The 25,823-nt window shown below is 38.8% G+C and overlaps 2 protein-coding genes across 8 annotated transcripts in view; both read left to right on the forward strand.

Annotated features, from left to right (window-relative positions):
• LOC111867230 (adenylate kinase) overlaps positions 1–14,764 on the forward strand; it is a 30,810-nt gene extending 16,046 nt beyond the window's left edge. Inside the window, exons 5-6 of the mRNA XM_023856883.1 lie at positions 3,847–3,961; positions 12,900–14,764. Of these exons, the coding sequence (XP_023712651.1) occupies positions 3,847–3,961; positions 12,900–13,015 (231 nt within the window). The 3' untranslated portion in view covers positions 13,016–14,764. The remainder of the gene's footprint in view (positions 1–3,846; positions 3,962–12,899) is intronic.
• Positions 14,765–16,838: 2,074 nt separating this feature from the next.
• Positions 16,839–25,823, forward strand: part of LOC111867233 (WD repeat-containing protein 35) — a 52,243-nt gene continuing 43,258 nt past the window's right edge. For 4 of the 7 annotated variants that reach the window (XM_023856891.2, XM_023856896.2, XM_023856892.2 and 1 more), the window contains exons 1-5: positions 17,340–17,440; positions 19,386–19,497; positions 20,243–20,409; positions 24,011–24,113; positions 25,365–25,525. In XM_023856891.2, coding sequence (XP_023712659.1) covers positions 17,387–17,440; positions 19,386–19,497; positions 20,243–20,409; positions 24,011–24,113; positions 25,365–25,525 — 597 coding nt within the window. In that variant the 5' untranslated portion in view covers positions 17,340–17,386. Of the gene's footprint in view, positions 17,008–17,339; positions 17,441–17,482; positions 18,157–18,191; positions 18,341–19,385; positions 19,498–20,242; positions 20,410–24,010; positions 24,114–25,364; positions 25,526–25,823 lie in introns of those variants that run through there. The other 3 variants (XM_023856893.2, XM_033752599.1, XM_023856895.2) reach the window with 3 other exon arrangements.

A 25,823-nucleotide genomic window follows, 5' to 3' on the forward strand; every position in this document is an offset into this window, starting at 1 on the left:
TTGTCTGGTATGTAAAAGACAAAAGACCACAACGTTTCAGAGACTGGATCTGCCTCCGTCCTCAGTTGGGTCCATTAGAAAGATCTAGGTCCAGTGATTGAGACTAGCTCTTTCTAACGGGCCCAACTGAGTAGGTTTATCCTGCCCTACCCACCTGAGGAGGGAGACAGATCCAGTCTCCGAAACGTTGTGGTCTTTTGTCTTTTACTTACCAGACGATGGATGAAGTCCAAAACAAGCCAAAAGAAGTAGAGTGTGTTGTATTTACCTGACTATAAGACAAGCTTCTTTTACATGTATATTGATTAAGAAATAGGAGTTTTGTAGGTGCTTACATATTAGCAAATGACAAAAGTTACTGCCATATTTTTCGCCACATTAGCACTGCCAGCTGTGTAAGTTTATTTGTAAAAGTAAGGCCTAAAGCCTAACCTCAGGATCTGCTTTCAACAACAGTCCACAAGGTTAAGTTTTTGATTCTGTTTTGGAAGGTTAGTGTTTATGTTTTGTTTTAAAGGCTAGGCTTTTAGTTTTATTTTTAAAAATACATAGTTGGCAACCCAAATATGATGGACAGCATAACAATAACATTTTAAATTTTCTTGGATTCCACAAACCAAGCTGAGGAATAGACATGTATTCTTTGGAGCTCAGAGCGTCATGTGGGAGCACCATGTTACATACTTTATATGAATATTAATTTTTGTCTCTTTATAAAAGACCTAACTAGTCCAGCATGCATAAAGGAAGGTACCTAAAGTCAGTGATTATCTTATTATTTCTTAGGATGATAAGTGAACTGTAAGTCTCATGGTCCAAAGATGAAGTGGTGAACAGGTTATTAAAGCATGATAAGCTGTCCTGTCATCATTCATTGCTTTTTATTGTTATCAGACAGTTTTGCGGCAGGCTGGCTTTATGGTTATTGGGTTGCACAATTACAAGGACGCCTTTTATTGCTGGATAAGAATTCTTTGTACCAGAGAGTTAACTTCTTTTATATGATGACCTCAACATATTATCTCAACGTCATATACTTATTTTTGTTCATTAGTACCACGTCATGTGTATTAGTTATTAAAGACGGGGTTTCGATTGGCGAACCGATCTATTGGATGGTCACCAGTTGTAACTACAGTTAATTGTAACACCCCTAGATTACTTTAACTATAAGACACAAAACAAAGTCTTCGCTTGCTTGGGAACACAATGAATCTGTGTGTCTGTAGTCTCTCGCATTCTGTCTTTTGAAAGCACACTAATTCACTTCTGAACTGACGGCTTCTCAACTGGCCTCCTTTTATCCCTGCTAGGTGGCTGGGATAGGAATCACCTCCTTGCAGAGTTCTGTTTGTCATATCCATGGTAACAGTCTGTTTATATATGCATTGTCACGTGAACATGTTTACAGTTGCCACCCAAGGAACAATGTATTCACTCCTCCTCGTTGTAGCGGAAACATTACTGAGGTATTTTCTAGCAATGGACGCCTTTTCTGACTCCACCATTTCGGCTTTCACGTGCCATGTCACAGTATTATTATTATTATTCTTAGTCGGGCGGGCCTGAGTCCACTTGGTACAGCAGCCATTATTGGCCTATTTTACCATCCCCAGATGATAGATGATGGTGATTGTGGGACAGTTGGTGGAATGAAGATTGGCAGGGGAAACCAAAGTACTCAGAGAAAACCTGCCCCAGTGCCACTTTGTCCACCACAAATTCCATATGACTAGACCTGGGCTTGAACCCAGGCTGCCGTGGTGAGAAGCCAGCAACTAACCGTCTGAGCTATAGTGCTGCCCCATGAATACCATATATAACCATTATTTTGTCCTATAGTACTTCACATTATTGTGCCTGTTGTGGTTGATCACTGTATGTAATGATTTACAGCAATGGAATTGGCTTCTTGTAATTAGGTATATGCTCCTGTTTGAACTAGGTAGGCACCCAAGATCAGTAGAGAGACCCAAAGGAATGATTAACACATTATAAAGGAAATTATTGCGTTGCAAATGTGGGGTTATGATCTGTCTACACAGCAGCACAACCCAGAATGCTGTGATCTTATTACAATACAGATTTGAGAAGGGTAGTTGTGGCATCTTGAGGTGGGAAGGGGGTAGCTGCATTTAAAAGAAGAACTAAGCCTATGACATCTACCCACATCTGCTCTTGTTTTCAGACCTGATGATTTCTCAGCCTTAAGATCTAGTGAAATACATCTTCAGATGTGTGTTGCTCAGCTTATTTTATTTTGGATGTTTCACATCCTGAACATTGGATCTAGGGAATACATCTATCCATCCATCCATCCACCTAGAAGTTCCATTTTTAGGATCCCAGCCCACAAATATATAGAGTGATTACAAGTTTATGACTAAACATAGGAGGATGTTGTGGAAATAAATTGGAACAGAAAAGGAAAATAAATTTTTGTTACAGTCACCCTTTCCAAATTATGACATTTTTTCCACTTTTTAAGGAAATTAAGGAATTGTCCATTCATGTATACGTTTGGTTATTTACATTTAACACATTTATTTGCTATTTTTAATTACAAAGAATGAATAGTAAAGGTTCCAAATTTGTTAGCTCTTTTCAGTTTTAGATCTAACACAGATGTCTGATCATACGGTGGGGACTAGCACACAGTTCTACATATTCATCCACAAGAACTGCTCACAGTTACCACCTCAAACCCACATGCTTGTTTTGCAACAACGTGAGATGGAATCCCTGAAGTGAACCAGTTGTCTGTGTTGATCCCTAATGTCTGTCATGGCCAGCCAGGCTGGATTGATTAGTGAAGCCATCACGCTCTTCTACTTCTGCATGTAAATGTTTTCTCTGATGCAGCCCCATAAGAAAAAATCAGGTAGGTTCAGATCAGGAGAACTTGGAAGCCAGACCAGCAGTCAACCCGTGCATCTAGAAAATGGTTGCTCAAAAAATTTATGTACTTGGCATGAAAAATTGGGAAGTGCTTCATCATGCTGAAACCACATGTCCTCGTGAATATTAAGGGGTGCATCTTCCATTAAAAGGAGAAGTGCTCACTCGTGGAGCTGAACCCTTCTTGAGAAGCCGCCAATTGTGCAGTTACTCAAGAACTTCCCAGCATTATATGCAACCCCATTAGTAGTTATGGGGCTGTGATTTTGTAAATGGTCATTCTTTTTTCATATCTGATTATTATTTTCACAATTTAAGTGTGACCATAGATGGGTATTTGATTGGTGAATGGATTTATTGGCCACTTACACAAATCACTTGGATTACAGCGCTATCAATGATTTGCACACTTTGCAAATCACTAGCATACATTAAGTCTTCTCAGTATTCACTAGACTTTTCCTGGCAGTGGCTTCTAACAGTAGAGATTTTTCAGCTTCTTGCTGCCCGGTCCTCTTGTCACAGCTGCCTGTGCAGAACTCAACTCACTCAACTATAGCACCATGTGTTCTTAGATTCCCTTGCAAAGCTGTACTGAATTGGATTGCCCCACTTGTTTTCTTTATAACTCTCTCGTGTGGACCACATCTAAAACACTATTCTTCTATTGATGCATGGATATTTGTTTCTGTGCGAACATGTTTACTAAGCTGTTGCCCAGAAACGGCCTTCTGTTTGCCTATTGTATAGCAATGGCTTCTCTCATTGTTTGTTTCAAAGTCTCTGCCTAGCATTGGGTCTATATGCCACATTATGTTAGGATTTTTATTGCATTTTTGTTTATGACACAAGGTTAGATTTACTTCTGCTTTTATGCTGCAGAATATTAGCAAATTCAATTGTAAACACAATAATTGGTTATTAATGATGTTTGTTTATTCTTCATAGTTTACTGGCGAACCACTGATTCGCCGTGATGATGACAATGTTGATGCTTTGAAGAAACGTCTTGAGGCATATCATAAGCAGACTAAACCTTTGATAGACTACTACAGTTTTAGAGGTATGTTATATTACATCATCTGCTTGAATTGGGACCAATTATGACAGGAGGATACAAAAGTGTTTCCATTGGCCAGGGATATAACATGCTGTCTGTCTTTCTCTTAGATAGCCTAGTATTATATTGTAGCATCCTGTTGCACATTATTAATTAATTAATTGATTAACAAATGTCTCTGATGTTCCATCTTACATGCAACACTTAAAAAAATTGTTTAACTGTTACTGCATATACATATTGTAACGTCTTGCCACTGAAAACGCCATTTGGATTGTTAATTGGTTTATTTAACAACCTACAAGTTATAGCTACAATTAATTATAATTAATAATTAATTAATAATCCCTTAAATATGTATGCATTTATGCATGAAAAACTTCCGAACTATGCACATAAAAATTTATACCAAATATTAAAATTGATTTTACATTATTTTAAGACCAACAAATCAATATTTAAGTTAATTTTATGTAATCACCGAATAATTCACTTGCAGTAAAAAGCTATACTTAAATACAGATCATGCAACAAAGCCAACATATTTCATTACAAATTTAAAAAACGAATGGTACTCACATTTAGCTCTCCGAACTTTCAACTTCTCTTCTCTTGCAGGTCACAATTACTAAACGTTTTAAGTTTTCCATAGTTAGTTGACTGTTGACTCTTAAGATGTCCTTATAGGAGGAAAAACTTCTTTCCACCTCACAGGAACTTAGTGGCGCATGTACAAAAGCCGCTATTTGCTCCACTGTTAGTGATTTTTTACTTGGCAGTTCAGTACATTTACTGGATAAAATTTCTTCAATTTCACAAATTTGTTCATATTCTTGTTTTTTTTTTAAGAATGCTGTGTGCTTTTTCCTTTACTACTTCACCAACTCTTCCAGGAACCGAATTCAATTTAGAAACAGTGGTTTTGAACACACTTAATGACTGATACAAAGTAGTATTGTTATTTCTTGCCTCCAGTTGGCAGATGGAAGATGAGAAAAGTGAGCAGATATATAGGAAAGATTAGTTTTTAGTTCTGCGGTTTTTAGTACATCTTGGGCAATTTGAATTGATGCTGCACTTTTGGGATCAAATGTATTTACGACATTCCTGTTTCTAAATGTTTGGTATAATAACTCGCTGCACACAGCCACGTGCCCCAGCGCGGTAAAATTGGTTCTGGCAGAAGTGGAACGCTCGGTGCTACTGCTTTAAATGCTTCTTTTCTGTATGGCGCTTTAACAAATACCTTCTTCACAGAAGACACCAACTTGTCAACAAGCAGAAAATTTGCACAAATTGTTTCTGCAACACGGTGCAACCCATGGGCAAGGCAAGTCAAATGTGTCATATTTGGAATTATAACTTTAAGAGCAGTACTGGCTTTTATCATATAACTTGCGGCATCAGTCACAAAGAGCAATACGTGCTCATACTGAATGCCATTTGGCCATAGTAAATTCATGGAATTGATAAAAAATTCAGAAACTGGGGAGCTATTTGTGGTTTGAAATTGCTCTACCACAAGAAGATATGGGGTAGGTTGTTCATTCTTATTAAGGGATCCAACTATACAATTTGCAATAAACTGTCCCTCACAATCTTGTGTTTTGTCAATTGATACCCACACAAAATTATCTTGAATCTTATCTCTAATGCTTTCAATTGTAAGATCGTAACACTGCTTCACATAATTTTTGCACACAGATTCATCCAGCACTTTGCACTGTGTTTACTTCTCTATGAAGTTTCTCAAAGCAGGACTGGTTAGTTTCCACAGCGGAATATCTGCCGCTAAAGAGGCTTCGAATAAGTCAAAGAAAAACCGTGAAAAACTATTAGAAAATTCACTAAGCAATTTTTTAAGAGGAGCACTTTTCGTGGATTTAATTTTAATATTCTCTTTGTGTATATTAGTGTTCTCTCACAACCAACTGTTTTCTCAGACGCTCGGCAATAAAGAATTTCTTTATCTGTACTTATCACCTCTCCTTCGAACTCCTGCTGATACAGCTGTAATTTAGTTTTCTGACTTACTTCCAGTTTCGGCATGACTACAGAAAGCTAAACAAACTTAACTACAGACTAGTCACCGCTAATGTGAATGGCCCCAGCTTCCAATGAAGAAGCGTAACAAACCTCATGGAGACTTCGGAAATAAATAAGTGAAGTCCCTTATCGGTTGAATAGTATTACGTTGATAGCGGCTACATGTGAACGCTTCCGACTAATCTCTTCGCGGCCACTTTGATGGTACGCGGATGAGGCAAGTTACGAGTAGAGGAATCGGTGAAGTCCCGTCCTGGGTATTGCATCAGAAACATGACTCATGACAAAATGTTGAGTCAAATATGCAACATATTCTAATATGGAAAAGAAAAATTGTATACACATGACCATGATTGAAAATTTGAACATAAAATTAAAAAATATATATGATAAACATTTTAAAAAGGAAATATGCTGTATAAATAGAGATCTTCGAAAATATGATGCTTATTCCTAAAACAGGCAAAATATGCATTTATATGCACCATCAAACCAAAATTTAAGAAATGAAGTAGTTCATGCATATATCCAAACGAGCATACTTTCTGGTTGCAAGAAAGAAATATGTATTTGCATTAAAATCCGGTCCTAGTCATCAGTGAGTCACAGACCCAGTCAGTAGGAATGATCACCCAGTGTTTCCATTTGGGAATTTCCTTCCGGCATTTCGTAGGAAATTTATGCTTTTCCATTTGGGTCCCCTTGGCATGGTAGCCACTGAGTGGCCTATTGTCTCTGCCCTGGATGATTATGATGATGGAGAATTTGGTGGAATGAATATTGGCAGGGGAAACCAAAGTACTCGGAGAAAACCTGCCCCAGCGCCACTTTTTCCACCACAAATCCCACTTGACCAGACCCAGGATCGAACCCAGGCCGCCGCGGTGGGAAGCCAGCAACTAACCGATTGAGTCCTAGTCATCAGTGAGTCACAGACCCAGTCAGTAGGAATGATCACCCAGTGTTTCCATTTGGGAATTTCCTTCCGGCATTTCGTAGGAAATTTATGTTTTTCCATTTGGGTCCCCTTGGCATGGTAGCCACTGAGTGGCCTATTGTCTCTGCCCTGGATGATTATGATGATGGAGAATTTGGTGGAATGAATATTGGCAGGGGAAACCAAAGTACTCGGAGAAAACCTGCCCCAGCGCCACTTTTTCCACCACAAATCCCACTTGACCAGACCCAGGATCGAACCCAGGCCGCCGCGGTGGGAAGCCAGCAACTAACCGATTGAGTCCTAGTCATCAGTGAGTCACAGACCCAGTCAGTAGGAATGATCACCCAGTGTTTCCATTTGGGAATTTCCTTCCGGCATTTCGTAGGAAATTTATGTTTTTCCATTTGGGTCCCCTTGGCATGGTGGCTACTGAGTGGCCTATTGTATCTGCTCCGGATGATTATGATGATGGAGAATTTGGTGGAATGAATATTGGCAGGGGAAACCAAAGTACTCGTAGAAAACCTGCCCCAACGCCACTTTGTCCACCACAAATCCCACTTGACCAGACCCGGGATCGAACCCAGGTCGCCGCGGTGGGAAGCCAGCAACTAACCGCTTGAGCTGTGGCGCAGCCGTGACATATTACATATAAGTTTTGACTGTAAAAATACAGTGTTAGCACTGGTTGAGAATTCACTGAGAAATCTTACCATTTGTGTCATAAGCACTTCTACTGTTAACTCCTCCTGGTTTCTCCCATATCTCATTCCAGTCCTGTATATTAACAAATAATAATAATAATATTAATAATTTTATTTAACATTCATCACAGTTACAAATTGTAACTCTCGAACAAGTCACATACATATACAACTTTTCCAGTCTAATTGGCAGGAGGCCCAATTGATTGAACGTCGTCATATATCACATAACATAACATTCAGTTACAATTAAAATCACAGGCTCAGTATAATTAAAATATATTAGGTACAATCAAATTTATGACTACCTTCCATTATAAAAAGCAAGGTCATCTTAAATATCTTAATTACCACCATCATATTCTTAAACTTAAAACCTATTATATCAAAATAATCCACAAAAGATAAAATTCAATTTAGATAATGATTAAATCATTTGGAGTGCAATCTCTTTTAAGACTTCCATTCCCTCTATAGGCTGAATCATATTAAAAACTTCACCTAATTACTAGTCATTTTATTTACACTTAAATATATTTATCAAGGAGAATCTTATTCATTTAACTGTCCTTCTGAGAGGAACTCATGCAAATTATACAATGGGTGTTCCAGTAAATATCTTTTGAGTCTTAGTAGGAATTATCTATCTGCTTTTACCATTCTTAGTTCCAAAGGCAGTCTATTATAAAGCTTAAAAGCCATATTTGTAACACCCTTCTCATATGTTAAGGTATTATAACTTTGCACATGAAGGTCTTCTTTCTTGTGTCATACTTATGTAGGTCAGATGTTTTTGTGGTGTAAATGTTATATTTCTTGAAATAACATAACACCTCTAACATATACAAAGATGTTACTGTTAAAATTTTTAATTCTCTAAATATAGGTCTACATGATGTTCTTTTTGTTACCCCTTTCATTGTTTGAAGAACCCTTTTTTGCAAAATCAGAAGTTTTTTACTTTCACTTTCTCCCCCCCAAAATATCAAACCATAACTTATTTGAGATTGGTACTTAGCAAAGTACACATTCCTATGGACATATGCGCTTACTTCGCCTTTCAAAGCTTTAATAATGTAACACACCATGCTGAGCTTTGTGGGTTAAATTAGTACCAAGAAATAAACTGTGCTGTATAATTAATTATTATATTTTTAAAGGTAATTACTCTCTCAATGCTATCTTGTAGTTTATTCATATGGAAATACGTAGGTCATACTGAAAGTCATGAGCAACAATTTTTTGTAAAGTAACAAGCTTTATTATTGACAAACCAAATACACCACCTCAATCTACAGACCTTTCTTTATTTTTCCACATAATTGCCACTTCTTTGTACACGTTTCTGCCAGCATTCTGGGAGTTTGAAAATTCCCCTTCTGTAAAATTCTGTTCCAGCCATCCGAAGACACTGACACACTGCTTTCTGAATTCAGTGTGCCTATGGAAGTGTGTGCATGGGTGCGAGTAGCATTCAAAGATGGGTGAAACATTTTAAAGATTGAAACACCAGCATTGAAGATGAGCCTTGGAGCGGTCATCCTCGAACAGCCTCAACTGAACGCAACAAGGAAAGAGTGGATGAGATCATTCAGGATCACAGGCGTGTGACTGTGGACGCAGTAGCCCGAAAACTTGGAATAGGGCACAGTGCAGTACAGAAGATGATTGAAAGCTTGGGGTATAGGAAAGTTTGTGCTCGTTGGGTCCTGCGGTTATTGACCGAAGACCACAAAGGTCACATTGGAAGCAATTGCAAAGATGGGGTGGTAAGTTCTTCCACACCCCTCCTATATCCCTGTTCTGGCACCCTCCGACTACCATCTTTTCGGATTTGTGAAGGATCAGTTGCATGGACAGCATTTTGAGACAAGGGAGGCAATTCAGAAAGCAGTGCGTCAGTGTCTTCAGATGGCTGGAATGGAATTTTACAGAAGGGGAATTTTCAAACTCCCAGAACGCTGGGAGAAATGTGTACAAAGAAGTGGCGATTATGTGGAAAAATAAAGAAAGGTCTGTAGATTGAGGTGGTGTATTTGGTTTGTCAATAATCAAGCATGTTACTTTATAAAAAATTGTTGCTCATGGCTTTTAGTACAACCCTCGTTCATTGCTGTAGTCTTCTCATTATTTATTACCATGTTATTCATTGAAAACCAAGATTCTAGTTGCTTCATTACCTTATCTATTTTGTCTTGAAGAATATTTTTGTTCTTTTCTATTACCAGTATACTGGTATCATCTGCAAATAGCACCACTTCCCCGTTAGTTATATGGAGGGGTAGGTCATTTATGTAAATCAAAAACAAAAACAGGCCCAAGGTTGACCCTTGTGGAATCCCTACCTTTACATTCCTTATTTTTGATTTAAAATGAGTCATACAGTCCCTGTTGCTCTTAGAAATTAGTTCCACATATTGTGCCCTCAGTGTTAGATATGATTTTAGCCAGACATTGATTTGCCCTCTTATCCCAGAATGCTCTAATTTTTCTAGCAAAATATCATGGTTAATAACATCATAAGCCTTTGTTAAATCAAAGAAGATATCCACTGGTGGTAATTTCTTATCCAAAGCTTCTTGTATCTTCCCGATAAACGTCTGACACGCTGATATTGTTGATTTATCTTTTTGAAATCCATATTGTTTTTCAGTTAATATTTTAAATTTAGCTGGAAAAGACACCAGTCCATTGTACACTATTTTTTCCAAGATCTTTGAGAATACTGATAGCACCAATATAGGTCTATAGTTACTCGCTTCGTGTTAGTTTCCTCTTTTATAAACTGGCTTGATCTTTGCAATTTTCAATAAATCAAGGAAACCCATTGATTTATTGATTCATTAAATATAAAATTGAGTGTTTTTTATACTTGTGATGCATATTTTTATAAGAAAATCTGGGATTCCATCAGCTCCCGCTGAGGCTTTGCCATTTAATTTAGATGCTTCTGTGATAATTTCTTCTTCCAAGATTGGCCAAAAATACATTGAATTTGGGTTTCCTGTTACAACTTTTTTAACGATATTTCTTTGGTCCTACTCTTGTTTTTCTCCATGAGTTTTTCAACTTTGTCTATAAAATGTGAGTTCAGTGTGTCAGCCACCTCCTGGGGGTGGGATATTTTCCTATTATATCCTTGTAACCATATCTCCTGGTCATCCTTTCCTACTTTGCCCATTCTTTTATTTATTATCTGCCATATTATTTTACAAGGTGGTTGAAATATGACCAGGACTGATTTTTTTTAAAACCAAAATTGCCAAACACTTACTTGCACATGTCAGTCTTCAACGTACTCCCATCTGGAGTCAACACATTTTTTCCAACGTTCTGGAAGCATCCTGATGCCCTTTTCAAAAAAGTTTTGTGGTTGGCGGCATATCCACTCCCGAACATTCTGGATGACGGCGTCATTGTCCACAAACTGCATGCCTTGCAAGTCTGATTTGAGCCTTCCGAACAGGTAGAAATCACTTGGTGCCAAATTGGGACTGTATGGCAGATGTGTCAGAAGGTTCCATTTCAGTTTCCGGAGGGTTTCCATTGTTGTTTTGGCCGTATGGGGGTGTGCATTGTCTTGAAGGAAGGCTACCCGCTTTCCACCTCTGTTCCACTTGGATCGGATCTTTTCCTTCACGTCTGTTGCCAGGAGGTCTGAGTAATAAGCTGCATTGACTGTTCTAGCATCTATCAGAAAGTCTACATGGATAACCCCCTGCTAGTCTGAGAAGAACGTTGCCATCACTTTTCCTGCCGAATGGCTCCTGCGCGCTCCCTTGGGTTTGGGAGAACTGGTATGCCGCCACTCGCATGATGATTGCTGGGACTTGGGAATGAAGTAGTGCACCCACGTTTCATTGGTGGTCACTATAGACTTCAAAAATGCATCACCCTCATCTTCAAACTGCTGTAGGAGACGACTGGCAACTTGCATGCGCACCATTTTGTTCACATCCATCGAAATGCATGGTACCCACCGTGCATTCACCTTGTGATAGTGCAGGTGGTATTTCATGATGTCTTCTACACTGCCAACACTGATGGACAGCATTGCTCCAAGTTCCTTGATAGTGATGCCCCTATTCTCACGAATAAGTGTGTCTGCACTATCAGTGTTTGGCTTCGTGACAGATGTTCACGGCCGACGATCATGCGGTTCATTCTCCATGCGCTCTCTGCCCTCTCTGAAGCACTTACACCACTCACACACATGGGTCCATGAGAGACACTCTTCCCCATACTGTTGTTGGAGTCTGTGGTGAATTTCAGCGGATGGGACGTTTTCTCCAACGAGGAATTTGATCACAATGCGTTGTTCCACGCTCTGCGGTACCTTCTGTTCACTCATCACTCTAGCAACTTCCAGACAGAACTGAATAGGTTCTAACCCTAACCGGAGGGAGGGTGGAAGTTGTGGCTTCACCCTCTCAAGGTCACTGCTGCGCAGTGCGGCTTGTTTACAAAAAAAATCAGTCCCCGTCATATTTGAACCTCCTAGTATTTGGGTTAGATTCCCCTTCTATCCATTTATCATTTTGTCTCTTTTTTCCTTCTAAAATAACCCTTTTATATATCCTTTGATAACTACTCATATAGGTTACTATTTCGATTGGCAAAGCTATCGTCCGTTTTAAATTTGAGGATGACATTAATGTCGTCTCCCATGAATAAGAGGCACAAGCAGTTAATTGTAAACTGTCTCCATTTTATATTATGCTGCGTTTCACATATCCACATTAGAATATTATCAGTAATCACAGAATAGACACAATATGCTGAAAAACTGATCGCTCATCTGTGATGTGCAGCATGCTAATCTTTGACAGTCATTGCTGTGTGAACCTGAAATTGCATAATGAAAATGCTTAACAAAACATTTTTATGCATGTAAAAGGATATGGTGCTTACTGCTGCATGTGTTGTGTGAATGGTATGTAAACGTTATTACCTAGTGACACACATCTATTACTGAATCTTAATGGGAAACAGTAATAATGACATGGACATGTTAGTTTTAACTTTTGTTAAAAACATAGCAGTCTTTGAAAACCACTGATAGGGAAAGTGAATACTTATAAACCAAGATTTGGTAATATAGTTTTACTTCCATGCAGCTGTAGTGATAGATTTCCTTGTTGCTACCATTATTTATTTATTTGTAGATTTCAAATTTTCTGGTTTTGATAATTTTAATAATGCCACGTTCTTAAGATGAGGCTTTATTGTGTTATTTTGTGTGTGATTACAGGTATTCATTATCGTATTGATGCTGCCGAATCAGCAGCAAATGTCTTCGGTTGTATTGACAAAATATTCCTTGAAAACTGTGCTCGCAAGAACAAGGACAAAGTTATATTTGTTTAAGAGGAATAAACTTCAGTAGGTGGAAAATATAGAAACAGTTACAATATTATTGATTCTGAAACAGAATTCTGCTGACAGATTGAACCAAGTGCTGAGATGCTGTTCTTTCATCATGGGTGGTATTCATAAAGCATAATATTATTTTCTTCCAAAACTTGCCATTCTTAATTCATTGTAATTGAAGGTCATTCTAGAATGGGCATAGCAACCACTGGTCTAAAATATGTTTTGAAGGGCCAGTGGAAATGGTTTCAAGATACTTATTTGGAGTCTTTGCAGTGGTATACAAAAGCCAGTACTCTTAAAAATTAGTGTTAGCACTGTTAACAGCAGAATGTTGAATAAGAATTATAAAATAAGAAAATCTTGCCTTCATTACTTATTTATCAACACAGTATTTTTACATGCATTTCAGTCAACATAGGATTATCATCAGCAGTTCATTATGTGTCAGTGCCAATGTTAGTTTTGCCTGTATACAATAATCATTTACAAAATTGCCTTAAAATTGTTTTTATATATTGTGCTTGTTAAGTGAGTGTGTGGTTAGTCAACAGAATAGAGATACAGCATTCCATGTACATAAATAGTTTACACTGGATGTCCAAATAGGCAGTTAACCATAAAATCATTTATCATGTATTAATATTTTAAAAACAATTTCTGTTAAGACATTTTTGTGAATGGTTGATATGTTAACTGCCACATGACTATATATAGTCATGTCCCAACCTTTTAGGTTAGGTAGTTTGACACTCATCAGAAAGCAAGACCTCAGTTGCTCCAAGATTTGCTTCAGCTTTCAGAGCCTCAGATGCCCTCACATGTTACAAGGAAAACTGCTGTGAGAGAAAGAAAGTAGCTCTCAGAATTTCTCTAGAAATATATTTAAAGGGAGGTTTACCCAAATGGTTCATTATCATCAGCCTCTACAGCCATTGAAATTTCTCAGCATTCCCTTTCCAGTCGCCTCACTCTCCCATACCTCTTTCTACAAAAGTTACCACTTCCCGCAGGGCAGTGTTAGTACTCAAACTGTCTATTTGTTACCCACTTTGATTGTTTTTTTTTTTTGCATTGTTTTGTTAATTGTATTCAAGTAATACTGCTGTCTTGTTATTAATCCCAGATGTGCTATAATTGAGCTTGATTTTAAATTAAACAGGCTGTTGTGGCCGACTTGCAAACCTGATCACCATTTATGACACTGTGTCTATGGACAGTTGAGTTCTGAGCAAAGGGTATATAACACATACATAATTTGTGTCCTTCCTGTACATTAATTTATGTTGTAAAACTAACACATGTTGCCAGTTGGTAGACAGTTAATTTTGTCAGGAACTTTATCACTTCATCTCATTTGCACTTGGTTCTGTGTTTTACTTAGCTTTGGTGCTCTCATGTTGGAGTATCTGCTTGCCATGATTTGATCCAATCTATGGGTGGGTTTACGGTAGTAGTAAGAGTTTATCTGTAGGATACTTACACAACCAGAAACATATAGTTTTCCAGTGATATCCCAAGTCTTGTTAATTATATTTTGCCTCTCATTTTCCCTGAGAGGTAGCACAAAATAATTGGCATTGTTTTCTGCACACCTGGGGGAGGTTATTTTTTGAAAGGGGGGATCATACATGATGTATATGGTATTGGGGAAGATATTAAAGGTGAATATTTTTGTTAATGTTCCCCAGTATTGAAGAGTATTTGCTGAATATTTTTTTTTATAAATATAAAATATTGCCTCAGTATTGATTTTAGAATCTTATTATTAAATACTGTAGAGTTCATAATTTCAGAAATCTGTAAAGACAAAGTATGAGGGGCAGTCAAGTGGAAACGGGTCAGAAGCCAAAACATATTAAAGAACATTTCTTACCTCAAAAGTAATCTCCAAAACTGTAAATACATTTATCCCACTGGGAGATAAGATGGTCAATCCTATCCTTGAAAAAGCTTGTGGGCTGTTTACGGAACCACATCTTTACCCAGCCACACACGTCCTCGTCCAGTGCAAACTGATGTCCACGAATGTCTCTCTTCAGGTATGCAAAATTGTGAAAATCACATGGGGAGAGATCTGGACTGTAGGGGGGTGTTGAAGCACTTTCCAACCAAATCTCTGTAGCGTATTGCTCACAGAGTTGGCAGTGATGGGCGTACATTATCATGAAGAAGGATACTGCTGTTTGATAGCATTCCAAGGGGTTTTGACTTTATGCCACATCTCATTTTCTGCAAAGCGTTTTCATAGCGCTGTCCACTGATTGTGGCTCCGTGCTCGAGAAATTTGACAAGCAGAGGTCCCTTTCAGTCGAAGAATGTTATCATCACACTACTGGAACTTGTGTGTACTGCTTTGGATTTCTTCGGTGGGGCAGAATTCACGTGTTTCCACTGTTGGCTCTGCCATTTGCTCTCGGGTTCAAAATGGTGGCACCAAGTTTCATTCCCAGTGGCAATACGGGACAGAAAAACATGCTCTTCCACATGGTATTGTTGCAAGTGACCCAGTGATACAGCCATTCTCTGAGTCTTCTCTTCCTCCGTGAGTTGATGTGGAACCCACTGCATGCAGATTTTGTGGTACAGCAGGTGTTTTGTCACAGTGGTGTGTACGGAACCGTGACTTATTCCCATCAGAAGATTAATTCCTTCCACAGTGATCCGTCGGTTTGCCCGGATATGACCATCCAATGCAGCAGTGACTTCAGGAGTGATGACACAATGAGCCTGTCCTGGGCGAGCATCATCTTGCAGTGACAGACGTCCCTCTCGGAATCTCTTATGCCATACCAGCACACGTGAATGTGACATGCTGTGTTCGCCGTAAACAACAGACTTGCGATGATGGAATTTCTCGTCGTCCTACTCCTTCAGTAGTCAAAAAATGCACTACACTTTGCTGTTCTTCTTTACCTGCCTCCATTACTGATGTTGGATGACCACCTGTAGCGCTAACCTTACTTTCATCACAATAAACAAACAATTAGTGTGCAAGGGCACATTGTCACTGTGCTTTCCCGAGTTCTCAGCAAGTGTTTGTACCATAAGCAAATGCCAGTGTTACCATCTTGTGTGTCATGTGAGTTATGCGTGGTGACCCATTTTCATTTGACTGCCCTTATATAATGTTGAAAGCATTTACTGGGATTCTGTGAATAATAAATTTGTTTATTGAAAAATATATGTGAATTATTTATTGAAAATATGAGAGAAATGAAGTATTTACATAAAACATCATGTGCATGTTATTTACAAGGGTACAGTATTATGTATGGACAACAATAATAGTCATAAATAAATGAGCAGTAAAGAGAGAATAAAAGTTGAAGATATAAAAGAAATGATCAAGTAAGGTATGATAAATGAGTGTGAATAGTGAAAGAGTGTTTCTGGAAGGATAGAGAAAAATATACGAGGCTTCATAAGAACAACACTAGTATTCTATGTATTTCAGTATGGAAGTGCTGGATTGATGTAAATGAAATGTTCACACATTACAGACATGTGAGAAACTTCCTCTTGGGGGATATGAGTCAACTCATACCCCACAAAAGAAAGCACAGTAGGAACCTGTGCAGTGCAAGAGAACAGGTTGGAAGAATTATTTATTGGGATTCTGTTGGCTAGTGATTTCGTGGGAGGGGAGCGATACGCACAAGCTAGTGGTATGACAGCATACATTTAACGATTGCCCTCTCGGCGCCGGCTATTTTCAGGATCCTATTTGCCTCCGCGTATAGATGGCAGCAATAATGCTGTCGTGACGTCATCGCGACCAGGTTTCCCACATGTTGCGTTGCCAAGGGCAAATCTCAAATTCCTTGTGTTACAAGTCTAAGGCGGTTGCTTGAATTCGTAAAACAAATGTGTAGTAATTATTGTACCGGTGCAGTGATGTTTATATAGGCGCATTTAAAGATATTCACATACTACATTTCAGCTGAATATAATAAGGACACGTGATGTTCATCTACTTAAGCAAAAAGGTAAGTTCTTTTAGCAATTCATTTACAGTTCAAATACAACACAATTCTGGGAACGAAAGGAACACAATGCATTGTTTACCTTTTCCCACAAGAAAATTAACGGAATTAAAAAATGAAACAACGTAGGTTATAGATCGCTTAAATAACCAAGTTGTTAACATTGAGAATTGCTAAGTGAAGAGAAACTTGAATTCTTTCACCTTCAAAAAGAATAGAATCACTGATGTCACTGAAATCGTAAACTTCTGAAGGAAAAAAAGTTTAGGAATGTCGTTATATTACGATAACCAGTTTTGTTGGATTAGTTTGTTAGACACACAAAGCAGAAATGAACACCAAATTCAATGACAAGTCAGGGAAACTGGGCAACTTAGATTTAATGTATGCAGTGTTCCGTGACATATTGGCTAAACTTCGAAAGCGTGTTCTACAGGTAATTTGGAGCAAAAAAAGTCCAGTCAACTGTAGGTTGTTTTGACACCGTTATCAAGTTCATCGAGCTGGAACTGCTGTTTATACACTGTCTATGCTAGGATGGCTGTGTTGTGTTGCAGTACTGCTGCAGTCAAAGTGCTGAACACGTTTACAAGTGAAGAATATGCTGGCACACATTTCATACATGGTTTCTGCAATGGAAATGGCATGGCTGCTGCTGTAGAATACCAGCAACAGTATCCAATTCGCAGAATTCCAAATTTGAAAAACATTTGAGGATGTATACAGAATTTTGAAAGGTTACACCATGGTTAACCATGGTTACACATTCTGTGTGACATTCTGTTCATAGATGAGGCTCAGTTTACCTACACAATGTAGCAGAAAGAAATTTTCGACACAGATTTTCAGTTATTGTGTGGTATAGAGTATGAGACAATAACCTGATTGGACCACATGTTATCAAGTACAGTACAGGAATTTTCTGGAAAATGAATTACCACTGCATTCAGAGGAAGTACCTCTTGTAGCATAATGATGAATGTGACTGCAACATGATGGAGCACTTCTGCATTTTGGCGGAGCAGTAATAGAGTTTTTACTGAATGTGACTGCAACGTGATGGAGCACTTCTGCATTTTGGCGGAGCAGTAATAGAGTTTTTACTGAATGTGACTGCAACGTGATGGAGCACTTCTGCATTTTGGCGGAGCAGTAATAGAGTTTTTACTGAACATTATGAAGGAAGAGGGATGGGAAGAGGTGGACTGGTGGCTTGGCCCACTTGATTTCCTGTCTTAAACCCATTAGATTTCTTTTTGTGGGTTTTGCGTGAAGTTGAGGGTGTATCATGAAGCAAGGCGTCAATCAGTACAGACCTTAGATGAAGTTGACATTGGTTTGAAAATGAAGTGGGATGCATGCAGTGGCACAATGATTGGTAGCATGCATGCAGTTTGATGTTGGCCCTTTTTGACATGTGTTGTAAGGACCTTGAAACTTAATTGTTATAAGCATTTACAATAATGATAAACATGAGTTGAAAGGATGTTCTTTATTAAGTACTACACTAAGGTGGTGCTTTTCCCGCAGTGGCAGCCCGGGTTTGAGTCCAGGTCATGTCATGTGGGATTTGAGGCTGACACAGTGGCACTGGGGCAGGTATTCTCTGAGTACTTCAGTTTCCCCTACCAATTCTCATTCCACCGACTGCTCCTCTCATTATTGTGTCTCAGCTGAAGAAACTAAAGACAAAAAGAACTAACCAAGCTAAGGTAGTGCTTAACCCAACAGTATTTTGTTGTACCTTTTTTTGCTTCAAATGACTATTGGAGCATGCTCCTAAGTTTGTTCAGTCTCTAATGAAACACTGTGTGTTACAGTATATTGTTCATGATTGATTGTTTCTGCATGTGTGAGTATGTGATTTTTATGGCCATCTTGCACAGTTTCGATGTACTTACACATGTGGCATCTGAAGGGTAAATCAGAAACTTAATTTACTGTTTTAATGCAAAGAGGAGGAGTGGCTGTTAAGGTATGAAAGGGATAAAGGAAAGGAAGAAAATGGTGAAGGATGAACATAGAGAAGAAGATAAATTATTCATCTTTGAATTTCAGCAGGCATTTTCCACTAGTAATTCATGTTTGGTATAAAAATTGCAGTATTCAAACGTAGCAAAATTATATATGGTCAATGTTGTTGCAAGTATAAACTATACTAGAAAGTCACGTTTGTGTAAACTTGCCCTTCAGCCCCACATTCAGCAAAATTCAAGTTTGTATGGCAGGTATATATGTATACAGTGCAAACTTAAGGAATAGCTATAAATATGGTAACCATATCTGCCCTAAAAGCATGTCTCTTTATACTGCAGTCCTGTCATGCCCTCAGGTTGCCATTCCCAAGGACACCAAATTTAACTGACCAAAATTTCTTTCAGATTGCAATTCCCAACAACACCAAGCTTAATTGCTTGGCATGGAACCGAGAACAGGGTTATCTTGCTTGTGGTGGGGAAGAAGGATTGTTGAAAGTTCTGAAGCTTCAAACAGGTAATTTTAGTTTTTGTTGCATGCAGATGAGTATTGGTGTGACACAACTTTTTCATAATAACTGTTTTTTGTTCCTTTTTGTGTCACTTTATTTCTGAAATAGCTAGTATAGTGACAAGGGATCAGGGTTCAGTTCTGAGCAGAGACAAAGAGATTTTTCAGTGGGGTAAAATGTCTGCTGCTGAGGTTAGGAGTAGTGGAACTATATCTCCACTCCACCACACATCTTTGTATTCTTGTGCTTAATTAATTAATCACATTAATTTACTGGATTAGGATTGTTACAGAAACTTAAATAGTATGTATAAAGTTTCTTAAGTGTGCAGTGTTCCTTGGAAGTAAATATAAGCTTGAAAAGTGAATGTTTTTAACCCATTGACAAAATTGGTTTCAGCATTGAATTGAATTGAATTGAATTTATTTACCTTCCATAAATCCAGTACAGGTGAGACACCATAGGATATGGAACAAGTCAAGTTAGAATACGTAGTATCTATTAGACACCCAGTACTATGGAAACAAATGATGATTTCAGAGCTGTTTCCTAATTAAATGTGAGCATTCAGTTTGGTGCAAGGGCCTCCTTATTGTAGAGGATTAGGGAAGTGTTAACGAGATACATGAAAATCCCTGGTGGTGATTAATTTTTCTTTAATTCAGTTCATTTCATATGTAATTATGCAGGTATATTTTTAGGTGTTCAGTATTTGATTTGTGTGATACAAAAGTCCTTTTCTGTCATTAGGGGCTGATAGTAAGGTGAAAGGGTTGGCAGCCCCATCAAATTTGTCAATGAATCAGACACTGGAAGGCCACAGTGGACAAATTCAAGTTATTACTTGGAATGAGAAACACCAGAAGCTCACCACGAGTGACCAGTATGGTCTTATTATTGTGTGGATGCTATACAAGGTATATCATAATGTTATGGGACTAACATAGTATCATTACTGTGTAGATGGTGTACAGTAATAATGTCATAAATATAAGTTATAAGTTTGAAGTATAATATCTTGTTTTTATCTTTTGCAAGGCAAAGACTTGTATGAATTTATTAATTTTTCTTTTCTTTTGCTGTCGTGCAGTGCCTATTAAATTTTCTTGATATGTCCATTTGTCTACATGGCATGATGCAACTACTGGATAGGTTTTCGTCATATTTGGTACTGGAGGCTTTTGAAAAAAGAAAAATGTTGAGCCATGTCAGTTTTTGTTTAGATTGTAAAGGATTAACAGCCACTTTACCTGAAGACCTACATGCATTTCTGTGTGTATGTTAAGCATAATTTGCTGAATTATTATCAGGGGGGAAGAGTGTTGAACAAAAGCTGTAGGGGAACTGAACTTCACATCTTATGTTCAGTACATTTGCTCCATAAAACCTAATGAATTTGAGATAAATTGAACAAAAGGGATGTTGTGAGTATATTTTATAGCTTGCTTATTCAGCAATCAATGATGGTTTCCTGAACACAGAAAAAAGAAAAGAAAGCCTTAATTGAGTTTAGACTGTGTTAAAATTTATATTACACTATGACTTTTAACTGTGGGAATTTCCCACAATCAAACGGACAATTCGGCTCCCACAGTGAAGCAAGAGCAGGTGATATTTATACAGTACAGCTTGCAACCTGGCTGTCTGCACTGCCACACAGGTGCTACTCATTCACCAATCGCTGTAGCAGCTCCAATGTCCATTTGTTAGTGCATCGCCCAGCAGCAAGAGTATAAAGATGCTGCCCTCCGACATGCTAGCTTCAGTCATGTCAGTCACGGCTACGCTTGCATCCAGAGATAACCGCAGCAGCAACCTTACCAGTGACCGCCGGCTGTGACTGGCTACACTGGTGTTGCACTGCCGGCACCACTTCTCAACATTGTTTCTTGCCTGGAACCAATAGTTCCTTTACCGGACCTTATCCAGGGTCTTGTGACATCCTGTTGATCTACCATGTAGTTCAGTCTGCATGTTGTTCACTCTGCTTTGAGAGAGAAGTATCTAGGCACTCTAGTATGCCATTCCTCACAATATGGGATTTCCCTTTGGACCAGCAGTATTTGTATGTGGAGATGATGCAGTTGGTGATGTATTTCTGTTCTTGGTGGTGGCCAGGTCTCTGCTTCCAGCAGAATGGGCCCTGTGTCCTGGTTGTACAGTTGTTCCCTTCGCAGATCAGCTGCATCCCTATAGGCTGTAGCTACAGCCGCAGTTCTTCATACCTGTTAGATGTTAGCCCACGCCTTGACAGTGAGTACACTCCTCTGGGCATGGTTGTTGCAAAAGTACATCGGCTTTGTTGTGTTTTCGGCCTTGACAGTGCTCAGAAGTAAAGTTGTACTCTTGTAAGCGTGAATCCAGCTGGTGGTTTGTCCCTTGAGATTGTTTAAATTCATAAGCCAGGTTGGTGCAAAGTGGTCAGTGTGCAGGTGGAACTCTTGTCCGTAGAGGCAACAGATATGTTCTAGTGTCCTCACAATTTCAAGTAATTCACACCAGATGATGCAGTACCTTCTCTTATTCTTGTTCAGCATCTTTCTGTAGTAGGATATTATGCTGTCCTGTCTGTCTTGTATTTGTGACAGGACACCTCTAGTTATGCTACTACTTGCATTGTGTCAACAACGAACCTTTCTCCAGGCTGTGGGTAAGTAAGAATAGGGGCAGTACAGAGGGCCTCCTTTAGTGTTTGAAAAGGTGGCCTCCACTTCAGGAGTCCACTGGAAGCCTTGCTTCTCCTTGAATTTGGTTAGCAGTTTTGCAATGTGCATAGGGCCAGGAGGCTTCTAATTTCATGTCTCTTCTTCGGGGTTGGCCATTCCCATACAACTTCTTCTTGGGTTTGGTGGTTATCCCCTCAGGTGAGACAATATGCCTGAGGTCCCATACTTCCTTCTAAAGAAGTTGGCACCTCCAGATTGAGTTCTAGGCAGGCTTCTTGAAACCGCTGGAATACTTTCTTCAGGTTGAGCAGGTGCTCTTGGAATGTGCAGCCAATCATGATCACGTCCAGGTACATGAGACATGACTCCTAAGTGATGCTCTTAAAATGTCACTGGAGCATTGCAGAGCCCCAGGGGTATGACTGTGAACTGCCATAGCTCCTGACCTGTTGAGAACCCAGTCTTCTCCTTGTCATCTGGATGCAGATCCACCTGCCAGTGACCACTCTTTCGGGTCATCCGTTTGTGATGTTTGGCCTGGCGACTGTCACTGAAAACCCACTGATAAACAAAAGACCTGAAAATCAAACCTCTTTTTTCATATTTGTAATGGAAATTTGTAAAAATGTGCTTGCTAATTCCATGATGTTTGTCTGTGTGTAACACTTGAGAACTGGTGAACAGATGTACTTGAAGTTGGTATTGGTTAATTTAAACAAATTTGTCAACATACCCATTTTGGTTAAAATTGTAGAATAATGGCCCCTTCACATGAGGTCCTGCATGTGTTTCTGCCTATGACTTGCAGCATATTTATTAAAGTGAAAAATGTTTTGAACAAATGTTGTAGAAAAGATGCCTGCTACATTTATTTTTCTATGAGTCTTAATGGTTTTCAAGGTCATGCAATGAAAGGGAGTGAACATGCCAGAACTAATAATCTTAAGTGTACATTTTCTGACTTCTTTACTGTTTGCTTCATACATGCTGTAAGTAATATAGCACTTGTTAAAGAGGAGTTTCAAAATGCAGATGTGAAGTATCTCTTTGCCTAATCATCATGTCAAGATATTGTGACATGTTGACCCCTACCTCCCCAGCTGCACGTAGCGGTAACGTAGCGCTCGCGTAATAGGCGAGTAATCACCCCGCATCCTGGTAGCTATGCAACGCGCAACGCGCGGTGACGTCACGAGCGGAGCCGAAGTGAGCCGAGCGGAGCCGACGTTAGCCGAGTCCACGCGACCTTGAAGCTATGCAAAGCGAATCAACAGCGGTGACGTCACCGAGGGATATCGCGGTTGCTAGGCAGCAGTCAACAACTCCGGACAGCGTGGCTAGCAACACGGCACCAGACGACAATTGTCCGATCAAGGCTACATAAGGAGCAGCGAAGGCTATCACAGTCAGTTAGTCCTGGAGCTACCTATGAGTCAGTCCTCGAGCTACCTCCGAGTTAGCCAGCAACCAGTCAGTTGTATTCTGGCATTTGGAGTGTACTAATTGTGATACTGCAGATAGCAGTAATCGTAAATCTGTAATTTGGGTGAATGTAAGCGCAAATGTGAAATAAAATTCGCTACATCAAATACGGCGTGAAGTTATTTGTCACGATATACGCCCAATATGTGACAATATTAACTGGAGATGGGGAGTGGAGATAAAAGTTAGTGCCTTTTTTGACCAAAAGAAGGTTTGGTATTGCTGCATTCTATGCCTTATCTTATTTTCTTCTTTTCACTGCTATTCTTTTTTTGTATGTGTATATGAGTGTGCAGTGCAATTTGTCACAGTATAAGTTGTTACAGCGCTATGAAGTATTTATGATAAACTGATCAGATGATTGTTACAGGGTTCATGGTATGAGGAAATGATCAACAATCGCAACAAGTCAGTAGTCAGAGGAATGGCTTGGAATTCAGATGGCCAAAAGATCTGCATTGTGTATGAGGATGGTGAGTATAAATGACAGTTTCCTTGATGTCTAATTTGTAATTTAGTTGATATATGTATTAACATTCTGTGTATTAAAGTTTGTATATTGTATCATTAAAAGTTGTTTGTATCAGGGTGAGAGGTAGAAATCTGTCAGATATATTATCTGGCATGGAATATTAATTTTTTGTCTGAAATTATTGTCTCATGTGAATACTGGGATAGCACTTTAAAAGAGGCCATAATCACTTCCTTTTACATTCCTTTAAGTTTATCATTTTTAATTATATACAGCTCTAACATATACATTTAAGTAAGTATTTTTAAACAGAAAAGAAACAAGAAAATTGTCAACGTTTGTACTAGTGGAAGCTAAAGGGTTCTGACAATGGTGTACAGTACTCAGATTTACTGGGTTTTTGGACTTTGTCCATTGTCAATGCCTGGACAAAATCAAAAGTTTGTATTGTTAATCAGTTTATAATAGTGTGTTCCCAAATATGGCTCTGGTTTATATAGCTGGGGAAAGAAATTTGTTTACAGTTCTCTCTTTCTGTCTAAAGATCTTCCTTGGTACTCAGAGTTACTGGGTTTTTGGACTTTGTCTGTCATCCAGTATCCTAAAAGAATGGAGAAAACAAAGTTTCTCAAAACTTTATAATCTCTATTTTTCTGGAATATTAGGCGATGGACAAATTGCATAAACTCAGTAATTCTGAGCGTTACACACCATTGTCAGAACCATTTAGAATCCATCTTCCTTGGTGTTTTGTGAATCTGTAGTCTAAGTTGTCCGGTTATCTTATCAAAATTAATTCTATCAACATATTCACTGAAATTCTTTACACACTGTTTGCATAAAATCTGTTTGTTGTCAAATTTGTTACCATATCATTACTTGCATGTTCATGTAATGGTGTAACGTGCTGTTCATCTCGAAATGCGTGCCTGAGATTGTTAACCTTTGCAATACAAGATTTCTTATTTCATTTTTGCATGAAAAATGTTTCTGAAATATTGTCTTGTTATATGTATACAAATTCTCATGTTGGATGTCAATTTTTATAGTGGTCAGCCACACCCTTTCACAAAATCACCTAATTTTTATTTCAGCAACAAACTCTCAGGCAGGTGGAGGTGAAAACATCCATGATGGGAAAAATTTTATTGTGTCAGTCCTTCTTCTGGTCCTGATGACAGTGTTGTTTATATGTATTTCTTTATTATACCCTCATTTCACCAAGTGTAACCTGGCTTTCTGTTTGCTGTAGGTGCTGTAATTGTGGGTTCGGTGGATGGAAATCGTATCTGGGGAAAAGAACTGAAAGGAAATGCCTTGACTGGGGTGGAATGGTCTCCAGATGGAAAATTGCTGCTGTTTAGTCTCCGCAGTGGCGAGATTCATGTTTATGATAATCAGGGAAGCTTTGTAGTGAGTAATGTAAAGAATTTTGTAAATTTATGAGTGACTGAGATGCAATGAAATGTCAGTGCAGGAAACAATGAAATAACAACATGTAAGATTTGAGGCTTTCATGGCGGGACTATGAAGAAAGCAGTCTTCTGGGATTTGGCACCATGTATATGTGGTGTTAACCGACGTTTCAGAGGAACGCATCGCCTCCATCTTCAGATCCAGATCCAGAAGGCTACATAGGCCATGACCGACTAACATAACAACCCCCCCCCCCAGCTTAAGGGTTAGTGCCCAGCCTTTAACCTTGCCTTTC

This window comes from Cryptotermes secundus, unplaced genomic scaffold (genome assembly GCF_002891405.2).
Source record: "Cryptotermes secundus unplaced genomic scaffold, Csec_1.0 scaffold945, whole genome shotgun sequence".
NCBI classification, from domain to species: domain Eukaryota; kingdom Metazoa; phylum Arthropoda; class Insecta; order Blattodea; family Kalotermitidae; genus Cryptotermes; species Cryptotermes secundus.